This window comes from Muntiacus reevesi, chromosome 1 (assembly GCF_963930625.1).
Source record: "Muntiacus reevesi chromosome 1, mMunRee1.1, whole genome shotgun sequence".
Lineage (NCBI taxonomy): Eukaryota > Metazoa > Chordata > Mammalia > Artiodactyla > Cervidae > Muntiacus > Muntiacus reevesi.
The window spans coordinates 158,959,472-158,974,722 of NC_089249.1; the positions used below are offsets into that span (position 1 = coordinate 158,959,472).

Sequence of the window (15,251 nt, forward strand, 5' to 3'; positions counted from 1 at the left end):
AATCAAAACCTAAGCCATTCTATGTTCCAGGGAGTTGCCAACACCAAGCTTCTATCCCCAGGAGGTCTAAAATCCCAATGAATGGCCCAAGACACAGCTTCCTGCTGTCCTTAGGGACATCAATTACACCAAGGACCATATCTAGTACTCCTTCAAATAGGGTTTTATCAACAATGCAATACGCATGTCTCAGTGCCAATCAGCAGGCTAGAATCATATTCTTAGAAGAGGTACAAGTTGACTAAAGGTTTGAGGTTAATTCAACCCAATCACACATTTATTATGCCTCTTAAGGTTAACCATACCCATCGAGGACACTTGAAAGATAGCATCAAGACCTGTGTGTAACAGACCTATCCCTTCTCATCAAGGAACAAATGGAAATATACTATAAGAATCCGAAAGATCATTATTTTAAAGTTGTGTCTTTACTGTCCTTCAAATTACTATAGACAACAATCTGTGAGATCTTAAATATATCACTAAGATGCACCACTCAATAAAAAGGGTTAAGATTCTGAGCAGTGCCAGTTCTAACTACTATTTCTAGCCCCTTTGGGCAATGCAACCAAAAGCCTCAATAGCTGTGTCAGTTTGCCAGGGCTGCCATATCAAAGTACCACAGACTGGGTGGCAGGAGACATTTATTTCCCTCCAGTTCTAGGGGCTAGAAGGTGTCAGCAGGGTTATTTCTTCTGAGGCCTTACTCCTTGGCTTGTAAATGGCTGTCTTCTCCCTCTGTGTCTGTGTCCTGTCTAAACCCCTTCTTCTAAGTTATTGTTGTTGTTCAGTCGCTAAGTCGTGTCTGACTCTTTTGAGATCCCATGGACTGTAGCCCTCTAGGCTCCTCTGTCGCTGGAATTTCCCAGGTAAGAATACTGGAGTGGGTTGCCGTTTCCTTCTCCAGGGGATCTTTCTGACCCAGGGATCTCCTGCTTGGCAGGCGGATTCTTTACCACTAAGCCACCAAGGAAGCCTCCTTCTTATAAGTACACCAATTACAGCCCACCCCAAAGACCTTATTTAACCTTAATTATCTCTGTGAAAATCCTATGCCCCAGTACAGTCACCTTCTAGGAACTGGAGGTTCAAAGCTTCAACATACGAATTTTAGGGGGACACAATTCAGCCCATAAAAATAGTATACTCTGTAGAAATAAAAGACATCCTAATATGGCCCCTGCATGGTGGCAGTATGCAGATCCTAGATCTCTCCTGGGTCATCTATTTTTAAATAGAGGTTAAATTCACTGCCAGTAGCTCTAGAATTTTCTTCACTTATTTGTATTGCTTATTAGAATCATTTTTCTCTTTATATATATTTGCTTAATTGCTAAATAACAGCATGTTCATTAGGCACATGGACTAATGTGCAAAAATGGTAACAATTTTGTAGAATTTAGGTTCATCATTGTGTTCATTAAAGTCTTTCTGTCCTAGACTCAGAATGTGAACTCAGAGAACAAAACTAAATTAGTGGATAATAACAATGAACGTGGGTAAAAGAAAAAAATGGAATGACACATGCCTAAAAGAAGGACAGAGGTTTTTAAAAGGAAATAAGATAATGGCCTGAAAGTGAAAATGGATTAGAAACACCAACTCCCTGAGTATGAGTGGATTTGTATAAGAATGTCATGACTAGGTTACCTTGGGAAAAGAGAAGACCTGGGTCCACAAAGTTACTTAGGCTCAAAACACACTATATGAAAGAAGTATCTTAGATGGGGAAGCAGAACAGTATAGTTGAGAACACGATTTCTGGAGCCAGACGGCTTGGGTTTTAATCCCACTTTTGCCGTTTACCATCTGTTTTATCTCAGGTAATTTATTATAATCTCTCTGCACATCTGTTTTCTCATCTGCAAAACAAGCATAACAATAATCCCTACTGCACAAACCTGGTGTATGGACTGAATGATTTACAGATTTTTAAATAGTTAGAATGGTACTCAGCTGGGGCGCTATTAAGTCCTAAGAATTTGTTTACTTACTAACTAAACACACAATAGCACATTTCATCAGAAACATTACAGCAGGGTTAAGACTACAGATACTAGAGCAAGATCCTTTGGGGCTGAATGCCATTTTCCACTGCCTACGTGACCTGAGAACTTCCCACTGCCTACATGAACTGAGAACTTTCAGATGTACAAGCTGGATTTAGAAAAGGCAGAGGCAGAGGAAGCAGAGATCAAATTGCCAACATCCGTTGGATCACAGAGAAAGCAAGGGAATTCCAGAAAAATATCTACTTCTGCTTTGCTGACTATGCAAAAACCTTCGACTATGTGGATCACAACAAACTGTGGAGAACTCTTAAAGTGATGGGAATACCAGATTACCTTACCTGCCTCCTGAGAAACCTGTGTACTGGTTAAGAAGCAACAGTTAGAACCAGATAAGGAACAACAGACTGCTTCAAAATTGGGAGAGGAGTACATCAAGGTTGTATATTGTCACCCTGCTTATTTAACTTATATGCAGAATACATCATGCAAAATGCAGGTTCGATGAATCACAAGTTGGAATCATGATTGTTGGGAGAAATATCAACCTAAGATATGCAGATGATACCTCTCTAATGGCAGAAAGCAAAGAGGAACTAAAGAGCCTCTTGATGAAAGTGAAAGAGAAGAGTGAAAAAGCTGGCTTAAAACTCAACATTCAAAAAACTAAGATCATGGCATCCAGACCCATCACTTCATGGCAAATAGATGGGGGAAAAGTGGAAGCAGTAACAGATTTTATTTTCTTGGGCTCCAAAAATCACTGTAGATGGTGACTGCAGTCACAAAATAAAAAGCTCTGATAAACCTAGACAGCATATTAAAGAGCAGAGACATCACTTTGCCAACAAAGATTTGTATAGTCAAAGCTATGGTGTTTCCAGTAGTCATGTATGGATGTGAGAGTTGGACCACAAAGAAGACTGAGTGCCGAAGAATTGATGCTTTCAAACTGCGGTGCTGGAGAAGATTCTTAAGAGTTCCTTTGACTGCAGGAAGATCAAACCAGTCAATCCTAAAGCTTACCAAATACCTATTGATCACTCATATCTTCCTCTTAACTTGAGAAATTTTTTCAATTGGTTTCTTAGTCCTTCCTGAAGAACTGTTCCTTTTTAGTCTCTCCTTTGCTAGTTCCTTGTCTCCCCAATCTCTTAAAGTCAGATTGCCCCAGTCCAGGGCTCAATCCATTGACATTTCCTCCTCTACTCACTGGATAATCTCATAAACCTAATGATTCATTCATTTATAAGATGACAATTTCTACTCTTTAGCCCAGACCTCACATATCTCTAACTGAATGTCTAATTAGCTATCTCTTGCAGTTCCCCAATCTCAGTTAACAATAACTAAACTTTTCTAGCTCTTCAGCCCCAAATCTTCAGTTATCCTTAACTCATCATTTTCTCAGATTCTGCATCTATTTTTTTTTTCAGATTCTGTATCTAATCCACACTTCTTACCACCTGCACCATCGTGGGTTCAAACCACTGTCTCTCACCTAGAATATACCAGTAGCCTTCTAACTACAGCCATGGTGATTCTTTTCATCTAAGTTGGATCATGACATTCTTCTGCTTTAATCCATTCAATAGCTTCTCAACTTACTCAGTAAAAGAATAAGAATCCTTATCATGGTTTTAAAGCTCTACTTTATCTGGCTCCCCACTAAATCTCAGACCTCATTTCTTCCCACTCATCACCTAACTCATTCCACACGAGCTTCAATGGACTCTGCTATACAAAGAACACACAGAGCAAGCTCTTAGATCAGGTCTTAGGCACTTTCTGCTGCCTCTGTCTGAAATGCTCTTCCTTCAGATATCCCTATTCTGGCTCTGAGATTTACTTCAGGTCTTTCCTCAAATGTCAACTTATTGGTGAGGACCTCCCTGGCCATCTTATATGAAATGTCAACCCCCAGATCCCACAGTCCCCATCCCCCCTTATCCTACTGTATTTTCTCAGTATCATTTATGTCCATCTATTATATATTTACTCACTAATCTGTTTGCCTCCTTCCACTAGAATCTAAGCTCACTGAGAGCAGGGACTTTACTCCTTTGTGATCACAGTCCTTCGTAAGAAAAACAGTGTCCAGTATATAGTATGGACTCATTTTCCTTCTGTGTATAATGTGGGTTTGGACTACTTAGCCCTCAGAGAACTCAAGCAGTCTATCATGTTATGTTTCTCCTATGGGGTGGTCACGGGGCTGCCCATTGGTTAAGACGGACACACAATTATCTAACTACTGATATGCTACACTACTTTTCCCCTAATTTTGCGTGTAACAGAGATCTGTGAAATTCCTTTCACACAAGCCATCACTTTTGTACAGTTTCTCCCCATTATTAAGGAGAAAGGTCTAGGTTTTACTTAGCAGACCAGAAGCAATTGCTAAGGCCCACGTTCATCACAGTAGGTTTCCTTACCTCCACTGCAGTGAGCGGCTGGAACAGGGACTGCCAGGACTGCTATGGGCGTGTGTGTTCAGGAAAAAGGCAAGAGGAGAAGTAGCCAGAGCACAGTCGGCACTAAAGGGGACTTTAGAGAGGGACCAGGCTGGAGCCGACGTGGGAGAAAGTACGTGCCGGTTTACTTCAGATCCTCGGCAAAGAGCAGAGATTCTGACAACGTACCACAGCAGAGAAAAACAGAGTCAGTGGTAATTTCTCAGCCAAAGAGAAACATTCAAAGAGGGTTAGTTTAGGCAAGAGGCTCAAGAAAAGTAAGTGGTCAAAAACCATTCTCCCACTCTCAGATATTAATACACCAGTACCAATGTTGCCACAGAATGACCATGGAGACTAAAACTTAATCCACAGAATTAAAACCAAAAAGTTAAGCTTTGGGTATTCAAAGTTTTTAGGTTGGCTTCTGTGAAAATGTTGTAAATTTACTACAATTCATCAATTAGCAAGCAACAGACAATATGTTGTGTTCAATGACTAAAATTTCCTAGAGAAATATATGTCAATAAAAGTAAAGCATTTTTAATAGTTTAAATTGTTAGATTACATCTAAAATACCAAGTTAACTAACTTTAGCCTGAGTATACCAAATAATGTTATTTCATTATATATAATAAATTTTGCTTCTATTTAATTTTCATTTTGCAGGTTTTTTTCCCCAAAAAACAATTTAACCATCTTAATGTGTTAAATCCTAAAGAAGACTAAGTGAGATCATTAGACTGAACAGACAGATGATAAATATAAATTTCTATTTTTTAATCATATATAAAAAACATGTCATGGATGATGAAAAATAATTGACAGATGCATAGCATTTAATATGTATAGTAGTGGTATAGCTTTCTATACAAATACCATATTTAACTACAATATCTTATTTACAAGATAGGAAAAAAAAACTTAAGTATCACATAAGCACCTGTTTTAAAATGATGTGAGTCTCCTGCATTGTTTGCTACCTGTTTGGATTTGATGACATTCTACTTGTATTTAATTACACATATTCAAAAGAAATCTCCACCTTCCTATATATTATCCCTCTAGCTGGCTTCAGCATATTTCTCAGATGAGTACACAATATGAAGATATAATAGGATGGTAAAATCTTTCAATATATTTTTAAATTATAAGCAAAAATATTAATTTTTCACTTTCAAAAAGAATTTCCACTTTTCTAAAGAACTCTAAATGACATCTAAATTTAAAAAATTAGTTCCCGACTACAGTCGACACTTGAACAACACAGGTGTCGACTCCCTTTGCAGTTGAAAATCTGTCTATAACTTCACAGTTATCACTCCAACTTCATAGTCAGCACTCCGTATCTGAGGTTCTACATCTGCAGGTTCAAGTAATTGTACATTGTATGTACTGTAGCACATACTTATTGAAAAAACCTGTGGTGTAAGTGGACCTGTGGTTTTAAGGGTCAACAATACATATAAGCTAGAGTTAATCAGAACATACACTTGTTAACCTGAATAACATTGCTTATAGAAAATTTTGGAGTCTTAAATCTTATCACATAAGATGAGACTTAGCCATCTGATGAACATATAATTAGAAATTATAAAAAAAATCTATGAAAACCAAATTTCATTCTCTTTGTTTTTAATTACCACTCTGCAAACTGGTTATACTATACTGGGGCTATAACCTAGAAAAAAATGTTTGAAAAAGGGAAGAGATTGATAAACCACTTCCTAGATCCTCAAGGAGCGTCTTCCTAATCCAAATTCAAAGTCACTAAAAGAGATACAATGATTAAAATTACCGGTACACTAATGTTTGGAGAGGATGATTTTTAATCCCTATGTTTTCTTAATTGATGAAGTTTCCCTATTGTGGTCATTTACTTTGTAGGTTTAATATGGAAATAAACCATTTTTTTTAAAAAGTGTGCCAATCCTTCTGATTTTATACTTCAAACAAGTCTGATTTCCCAAGGTCTGGCAGAATCATCAGTTCAATCAATGAGCATCCACTAGCACTGAAGGGCAATGACCCAAAGGAAGCCCACTGACAAAGTCCGCCTACTTGAGTAACTATGCTGTCTTCACGTAACCACTATCCTTCAGGAGAAGGAAATCTGAAAGGCATTCCCTCTGCCCTGTTACAGCAAAGGCCGTTCAAGACAGATCACTGAGGCGGAATGAACTCTAGGGTACTCCTTTCTCTGGTTCCCTAATTTGCTGATCAATTTACTCAATACCTCTTCATTAAATAAGCCTGAGCATCTCTTGGGAAAGCTACCCTGAAGAGCAACTCTTCTTCCATTCCCCAGCTTCAAAATCCTTACCTAAGTATTATTTCTATATTGGTTAACATAGAAATAAAATTCCCGCCCTGAAAGACTCAGGCTTGGATCTGCAAGGGCAGATCTGAGGTCCTGAGCTGACAGGCCAAGGGCAGAAATACAATACCCTCTCTAATCAAAAGAGGAGATATTTTCTTTTCCATTTGTTTTTCATATCCACTAGGGCTTTGACACTTACTTTAAATACACTTTTGCTTGCAAGGCAGGAAAAAAAAATCTTCATTGTTAGTCCGGCTTCCCAAGTACCTAAGAATCTCTAAAAGACATCTAACTCAGTTTTCAGAATTAGAAACCCCATATACCTCTGCCAGGGACCACTGTTTTGACCTTGAATTCATGAAGCCAGCCCAGCCCTCTTCCTGACAGACATCTCCAAACCAGAGTCTTTATCCAAGCAAATGAAGGTGTGTTAGTTGGCATTAGTTCTTTTCCTGACACCTGCCAGTTTCCACTCAGAGACCCCAGCCTCCTTACTGGATCCGCAGGCATGGTGCTCCCAGTCTCTCTCGCCTCCGTTTCATCATTTTCCTGGCTACTCAAGATTTTGCCCTCTCCCACTGGGGATCTTGGCAGGAAGTTCTCTCACACAAGAGGTATGCAGGCATAAGCCAAAGGAAACTTACAAAGGCTTCCCAAATTTAAGAGAAAAATTAAAGTACTTTTCTTCAAAATTATGATTTTCAACAACACCCCCCCTTAAAAAAAAAACCTAAGAGCACAAAAGGCAGCAGTGAGGCAGAGTGAGGAGTCCCAGACCCCAAATGAATCAGCTGTCCTGTCTGCCTGACATCATTCACACTCAGCCTGGAACAAATCAGAGTCCCAGGGAGCACCTCGTTCCTCCTCAGTGACAAGCATCAGATCCCCTCCCCCACACATCAGTCACAACCTCCAGCCCTGAAGCCTGGCAACAGTGAGGACTCTGGCAGAGACTGCACATACCAAGTGGAAAACTCACACTGTGACAGAAATACTATTAGCTCAGGAGGCGTGGGTCAGGCTAGAACAGCTGCTGCAGTGGGCAGCGGACGGGAACAAAGCACGTTAAGGATCCCAAATCAGTAAATAATGAGCTAAGAATACGTGGGCATTTCTGCAACATTATTCATTCTCAAGCCCAGACCTGATGGAGGACAAGACAGTTGTAATGTTAGGGCTCAGGAACCAATTTAAGTAAACTCTGCATTTCTTCAGACAAAATCCAGCAGCATTTTAAGCTCAATTTGTATTACTCTCCAATCACTTAAATAACCTTCTGCTAAGAAACACCATAAGTCAAATTAAGAGAAGACTAGAAACTACTTAGTTTAATTTCATCCATAAATTATTAATGAAATAATTTCTATGCCAGATATTATATGAGGTAAGCTGCAGAAGAACTGTAAAGAAGGGTAAGTCACTGAACATTTCCCCACTCATAGAATGAAAATAGGTAAGGTGATTAATAGATGGGTTGTAGTGAAGATTATTATATGTAAAACAGAAAAGTGCCTAGCACAAAGGAAGTGCTACAGAATTATTAGCTATTATCATAGGTGTTGCCTTCCCAAGAGGGCAAGCTCTCAATCTAAAGTGGAAGGTAAGTGCAAACACATAACAAACCATCTGACAAAAGCAAATAAATTATTGAGCTAAACACTGTCAGCTAAGGAAGTGGAAATTCAGCAAAATCTTGGTCCCCTGCTTCAGAGCACCTGCCAACTCAGATGACATCGTCTCATTCATATGGATGACAAAGTATGTCAAACTAATCTTCTAGGATAACATCCAAAAGATTAATTCATACTCCAACCAGTGCTTTTTCAACTGCAGGTCACAACTCTAGTGAGTCATGAGATCAACTTAGAAAGTCGGGACCAATATTTTCTTAAAAGGGAAATAGAATTTTCTGAAAAGAAAATATCAGAGTGCTTCACACAAAGTGAGGGGAAGAATTATTTAGTGAAATTTGTGTTTGTAACATCTGTTATTGAAATATGTATTATTTATAAGTGCAAACACGTGTCATGAGTTACAATGTAAAATCTATTATTGAGGATCATAGTCTAAAAAATTTGAAAGCCACTGCTCTAATTATCCAACCAAACTCACCCCACCTGGCAGCTACAGACACTCACTTTCCCTCTCCATGTACCAGCCCAATCATTTGTCTCTCACAGTTCCTTCCCAGAATCCCCTGTTCTCTATTACAAAAATGGAAACACTCTCAGAAATCTACCACCTCTCAACAAGTACTGAGTCTCACTTTGGGAAAGTCTCGTGATGATATCAGGGTCAGTCACAGAAGTCCACACTCCCACATCTAGGAAACTAGCCCCTGTCTCTCCCCACCCCAAGCTGAGACCATGCAGTTAAGGTGAGGTTCTAAGGTTCTACTCAATATTCTCCATTCTCTAATACACAACTCCAGGCTATTTAATAATAATAACAATAATAATGGAATAATAGCATGCATATCATAGAGCTGTGATGAGGACTAGTTGGTGATTATATGTAGAGTGCTTAGAGTAGAATCCAGTAATTACTTACAATTGTTGGTTGCTTTATGTTATTATTAACATCATTTTTCATCCAAGAAATGCAAGTTAAAATCACAATGAGATATTACTACCCACGCCCTTAGACTGGTCTTAAAATTTAAAGTCTTACTATAACAAGTAAGACTTAGTATAGAAGTGGGACAATTAGAACTCTCAGTATCACTGGCAGTAGAAGTATAAAATGGTACAAACAGTGCAGAAAATTATGCAGTGTTTTTACAAACTTACATTAATCACTTGAAAAGGATGGGGAAAGGGCCAAAAAAAAAAAAAAAAAGTAAGTTTAGCTATTTGGTTTTTTCACTTGTTAAAACATTAAATACAGTGTAGCCAGGGACTGCCTTGGTAGTCCAGCTCAGTTCAGTTCAGTACCTCAGTTGTGTCCAATTCCCAACCCCATGGACTGCAGCACGCCAGGCCTCCCTGTCCATCACCAACTTCTGGAGTCTACTCAAACTCATGTCCATCGAGTCAGTGATGCCATCCAACCATCTCATCCTCTCTTGTTCCCTTCTCCTCCTGCCCCCAATCCCTCCCAGCAGCACGGTCTTTTCAAATGAGTCAGTTCTTCCCATCAGGTGACCAAAGTATTGGAATTTCAGCTTCAGCATCAGCCCTTCCAATGAATATTCAGGACTGACCTCCTTTAGGATGGACTGGTTGGATCTCCTTGCAGTCCAAGGGACTCTCAAGAGTCTTCTCCAACAACACAGTTCAAAAGCATCAATCCTTCAGCTCTCAGCTTTCTTTATAGGCCACCTCTTACATCCATATATGACTACTGGAAAAACAATAGCTTTCACTAGACAGACCTTTGCTGGCAAAGTAATGTATCTGCTATTTAACATGCTGTCTAGGTTGGTCCTAATTTCCTTCCAAGGAGCAAGCGTCTTTCAATTTCATAGCTGCAGTCACCATCTGCAGTGATTTTGGAGCCCAAAAAAATAGTCTGACACTGTCTCCACTGTTTCCCCATCTATTTGCCATGAAGTGATGTGACCAGATGCCATGATCCTAGTTTTCTAAATGTTGAGTTTTCAGCTAACTTTCTCACTGTCCTCTTTCACTTTCATCAAGAGGCTCTTCAGTTCTTCTTCGATTTCTGCCATAAATGGTGGTGTCACCTGCATACTTGAGGTTATTGATATTTCCCCCAGCAATCTTGATTCCAACTTGTGCTTCATTCAGCCCAGTGTTCCTCATCATGTACTCTGCATATAAGTTAAATAAGCAGGGTGACAATATACAGCCTTGATGTACTCCTTTCCCAATTTGGAACCAGTCTGTTGTTCCATGTCCAGCTCTAACTGTTGCTTCTGGATATGCACACAGATTTCTCAGGAGGCAAGTCAGGTGGTCTTTTATTCCCATCTGTTTGAGAATTTTCCACAGTTTGTTGTGATCCACACAGTCAAAAGCTTTGGCATAGTCAATAAAGCAGAAATAGATGTTTTTCAGGAACTCTCTTGTTTTTTTGATGATCCAGTGGATGTTGGCAATTTGATCTCTGGTTCCTCTGCCTTTTCTAAAACCAGCTTGAACATCCAGAAGTTCATGGTTCACATACTGTTGAAGCCTTGCTTGGAGAATTTTCAGCATTACTTTGCTAGCATGTGAGATGATTGCAATTGTGTAGTAGTTTGAGCATCCTTTGGCATTGCCTTTCTTTGGGATTGGAATGAAAACTGACCTTTTCCAATCCTGTGGCCACTGCTGAGCTTTCCAAATTTGCTGACATATTGAGTGCAGCACTTTCACAGCATCATCTTTTAGGATTTGAAACAGCTCAACTGGAATTCCATCACCTCCACCAGCTTTGTTTGTAGTGATGCTTCCTAAGGCCCACTTGACTTCACATTCCAGGATGTCTAGCTCTAGGTGAGTGATCACACCATCGTGAGTATCTGGGTCATGAAGATCTTTTTTGTATAGTTCTTCTGTGTATTCTTGCAACTTCTTCTCAATATCTTCTGCTAGGTCCATACCATTTCTGTCCTTTATTGAGCCCATCTTTGCATGAAATGTTCCTTTGGTATCTCTAATTTTCTCGAAGAGATCTCTAATCTTTCCCACTCTATTTTTTTCCTTTATTTCTTTGCACTGATCACTGAGGAAGCCTTTCTTTTCTTCTTTTTGGCTAACTTTTTTTTTCCATTTATTTTTATTAGTTGGAGGCTAATTACTTTACAATATGGTAGTGGTTTTTGCCATACATTGACATGAATCAGCCATGGATTTACATGTGTTCCCCATCCTGAACCCCCTTCCCACCTCCCTCACCATCCCACCCCTCTGGGTCCTCCCAGTGCACCAGCTCCGAGCACTAGTCTCACGCATCCAGCCTGGACTGGTGATCTGTTTCACACTTGACAGTATACATGTTTTGATGCTGTTCTCTCAGATCATCCCACCCTCGCCTTCTCCCATAGAGTCCAAAAGTCTGTGCTATACATCTGTGCTTCTTTTTCTGTCTTGCATATAGGGTTATCATTACCATCTTTCTAAATTCCACATATATGCATTAGTATACTGTATTGGTGTTTATCTTTCTGGCTTACTTCACTCTGTATAATGGGCTCCAGTTTTATCCATCTCATTAGAATTGATTCAAATGTATTCTTTTTAATGGCTGAGTAATATTCCATTGTGTTTATGTACCATAGCTTTCTTATCCATTCGTCTGCTGATGGGCATCTAGGTTGCTTCCATGTCCTGGCTATTATAAACAGTGCTGCGATGAACATTGGGGTACACATGTCTCTTTCAGATCTGGTTTTGAGGAAGACTTTCTTATCTCTCCTTGCTATACTTTGGAACTCTGCATTCAAATGGGTATATCTTTCCTTTTCTCCTTTGCTTTTTGCTTCTTCTTCTTTTCACAGCTATTTGTAAGGCCTCCTCAGACAGCCATTTTCCTTTTTTGCATTTCTTTTTCTTGAGGATGGTTTTGATCCTTGCCTCCTGTACAATGTCACAAACCTCCATCCATATTCATCAGGCACTCTATCATATCTAATCCCTTGAATTTTTCTGTCACTTCCACTGTATAATCATAAGGGATTTGATTTAGGTCATACCTGAATGATCTAGTGGTTTTCCCTACTTTCTTCAATTTAAGTCTGATTTTGGCAATAAGGAGTTCATGATCTGAGCCACAGTCAGCTCCTGGTCTTGTTTTTGCTTGACTGTAAAGAGCTTCTCCATCTTCAGCTGCAAAGAATATAATCAATCTGATTTCGGTATTGACCATCTGGTGATGTCCATGTGTAGAGCCTTCTCTTGTGTTGCTGGAAGAGAGTATTTGCAATGACCAGTGTGTTCTCTTGGCAAACTCTATTAGCCTTTTCCCTGCTTCATTCTGTACTCCAAGGCCAGATTTCCCTGTTACTCCAGGTGTTTCTTGACTTCCTACTTTTGCATTCCAGTTCCCTGTAATGAAAAGTACATCTTTTTTGGGCGTTAGTTCTAGAAGGTCTTAGATCTTCATAGAACCGTTCAACTTCAGCTTCTTCAGCGTTACTGGTCGGGGCATAGACTTGGATTACCATGATACTGAGTGGTTTGCCTTGGAATCAAATCCACCTTGCAATGCTAAGGACATGGGTTTGGTCCTTGGTTGGGGAACTAAGATCCCTCATGCTGTGGAGCAACTAAGCTGGGGCTTCGCAACTACTGAGCCCCCACACCACAAGGGAAGATTTCACATGAAGCAAGGAAAATCCTGTGTGCTGCATCTAAGACCCAATGCAGCCAAAATGCAGCCAAATAAATATTTTTTGAAATTTTTAAATACATATTTTAGTCAAAAGAATTTCCACATAGCAGATTCAATGAAAGTAACACTGCAATAAAATAGAAGGAAATTAAAGCAAGAAAGTGGAAAAAGTAAGCTGACATGATGTATTCTTTTTCTACTGCATAAGAAATTATCACAAACATAGCTACTTAAAGACAACACACATTTAGTATTTCAATTTTTATGAGTCTAGAATTCAAGCACAGCTTATCCAGGTCCTCTGCTTAGGGTCTCACAATGCCTAAGCAGAGGACCTAGATAATCTGTGACACCCCCACATTCTTATACAGCGGCTTAGCTAAGGAAGAATCCACTTCTAAGTTCAATCAGGTAGTTAGCAAAATTTATTTCCTTGTGGCTACTGAACTGAGGCCCGAGCTGCTTACTCGATTCGATATCAACTGAAAGCCAACCTCAGCTCCTAAAAGTTACCAACATTCTGTGCCACATGGGTTTTCCCAACATGGCTGCCTATTTCAAGAAGCCAGAAAGACAGTTTCTATGGTGAGTCTACTAACTTAGACAAAGTCTTATAGACCATAATATAGTCTATATTATAGACCATAATATAGTCTATATATCTATATAGTCTATATGACATCTTGTCACTTTTACTCTTTGATTGGTTAAAAGCTAGTTTCAGGTACTGCCATACTCAAAGGGAATAGGATTACACAAAAATATTAATAGGAAGAGGAGACTATGTGGGTCACCTTAGAGTTTGTTCACCGCACATGACTATGAAGCAGATTCACCAACAAATTTCCATAGACTACTTTATTAGGACCACCACAGATCAAAGTTAGTCTGAAGATACTGCTATTTTTGGTTTTCTCTATATCCCAGCACTGAAAACATTAAAGGAGATTTAAAACATGTTCTGGAGAAGGCAATGGCACCCCACTCCAGTATTCTTGCCTGGAAAATCTCATGGACAGAGGAGCCTGGTAGGCTGCAGTCCATGGAGTCGTGAAGAGTCAGACACCACTGAGCGACTTCACTTTCACTTTTCACTTTCATGCATTGGAGAAGGAAATGGCAACCCACTCCAGTGTTCTTGCCTGGAGAATCCCAGGGATGGGGGAGCCTGGTGGGCTGCCGTCTATGGGGTCACATAGAGTCGGACACGACTGAAGTGACTCAGCAGTAGCAGCAGCAGCAGCAGCCAAACATGTTCTATGGCTGCCTAGCTATTGTTTTAAGGGATGGTGAAACTGCAATGTAAGTGATAGCAATTTATAAGGTGATATTAAAATATTGTATAATATCTTCTGTGACAAGAATAATTTATCATGAGACTCCATTACAAAGTTTGACATGTGGAGCTCATGGTTCATTTCTAAATCCATGTACTGCTTTAAGAATTTTTTTTTTTTTTTTTACCAATTCCAATTTTTACTACTGTAGCAGAACAAATACCCTCTAATTTAAGGGGAAAAAAAAAAATCTAAGGAATTCCCTGGTGGTCCAGTGGCTAAAACTCTGAGCTCCCAATAAGGGGGCCTGGGTTTGATTACTGGCCAGGGAACTAGACCCTACATGCTGCAACTAAGAGTTTTCATGCCACAACTAAAGATACTGCATGCAACAAAAAAAGGATCAAAGGTCCTGCATGCTACACACTAAGACCTGGTTCAGTCAAATAAAAAAATAGTTTTTTAATCTGAAAACAAAATGACTCAAGAAAGTTTATGAAGCTGGTATTGTCAAAATAACACAATTTTTAATATATTTAACTTAGTATATTCACAATATACTATAGCAAGCGTCTTTTATTATTCACAATAAAAAACACCTGCTCCTTGGAAGAAAAGCTATGACAAACCTAAACAGCTTATTAAAAAGCAGAAACATTACTTTGCTTACAAAGGCCCATACAGTCAATCAAAGCTATGTTCTTTCCAGTAGTCATGTATGGATGTGACAGTTGGACCATAAAGAAAGCTGAGCGCCAAAAAATTGATGCTCTGAACTGCAGTGTTGGAGAAGACTCTTGAGAGTCCTTGGAATTCAAGGAGATCAAATCAGTCAATCCTGAGGGAAATCAATCCTGAATATTCATTGGAAGGACTGATACTGAAGCTGAAGCTCCAATACTTTGGCCACCTGATG

The 15,251-nt window shown here is 39.4% G+C and overlaps 1 protein-coding gene across 6 annotated transcripts in view; it reads right to left on the minus strand.

The window, feature by feature from the left end:
* Positions 1-15,251, minus strand: part of MAST2 (microtubule associated serine/threonine kinase 2) — a 205,195-nt gene that overhangs the window by 83,501 nt on the left and 106,443 nt on the right. Inside the window, exons 1-2 of one of the 6 annotated variants that reach the window (XM_065913957.1) lie at positions 7,278-7,554; positions 4,445-4,639 (exon numbers count right to left, since the gene is read on the minus strand). The exons of 4 other annotated variants lie outside the window; for them this stretch is intronic. In XM_065913957.1, the coding sequence (XP_065770029.1) occupies positions 4,445-4,639; positions 7,278-7,327 (245 nt within the window). In that variant the 5' untranslated portion in view covers positions 7,328-7,554. Of the gene's footprint in view, positions 1-4,444; positions 4,640-7,277; positions 7,555-15,251 lie in introns of those variants that run through there. One more of the 6 variants, XM_065913967.1, reaches the window with a different exon arrangement.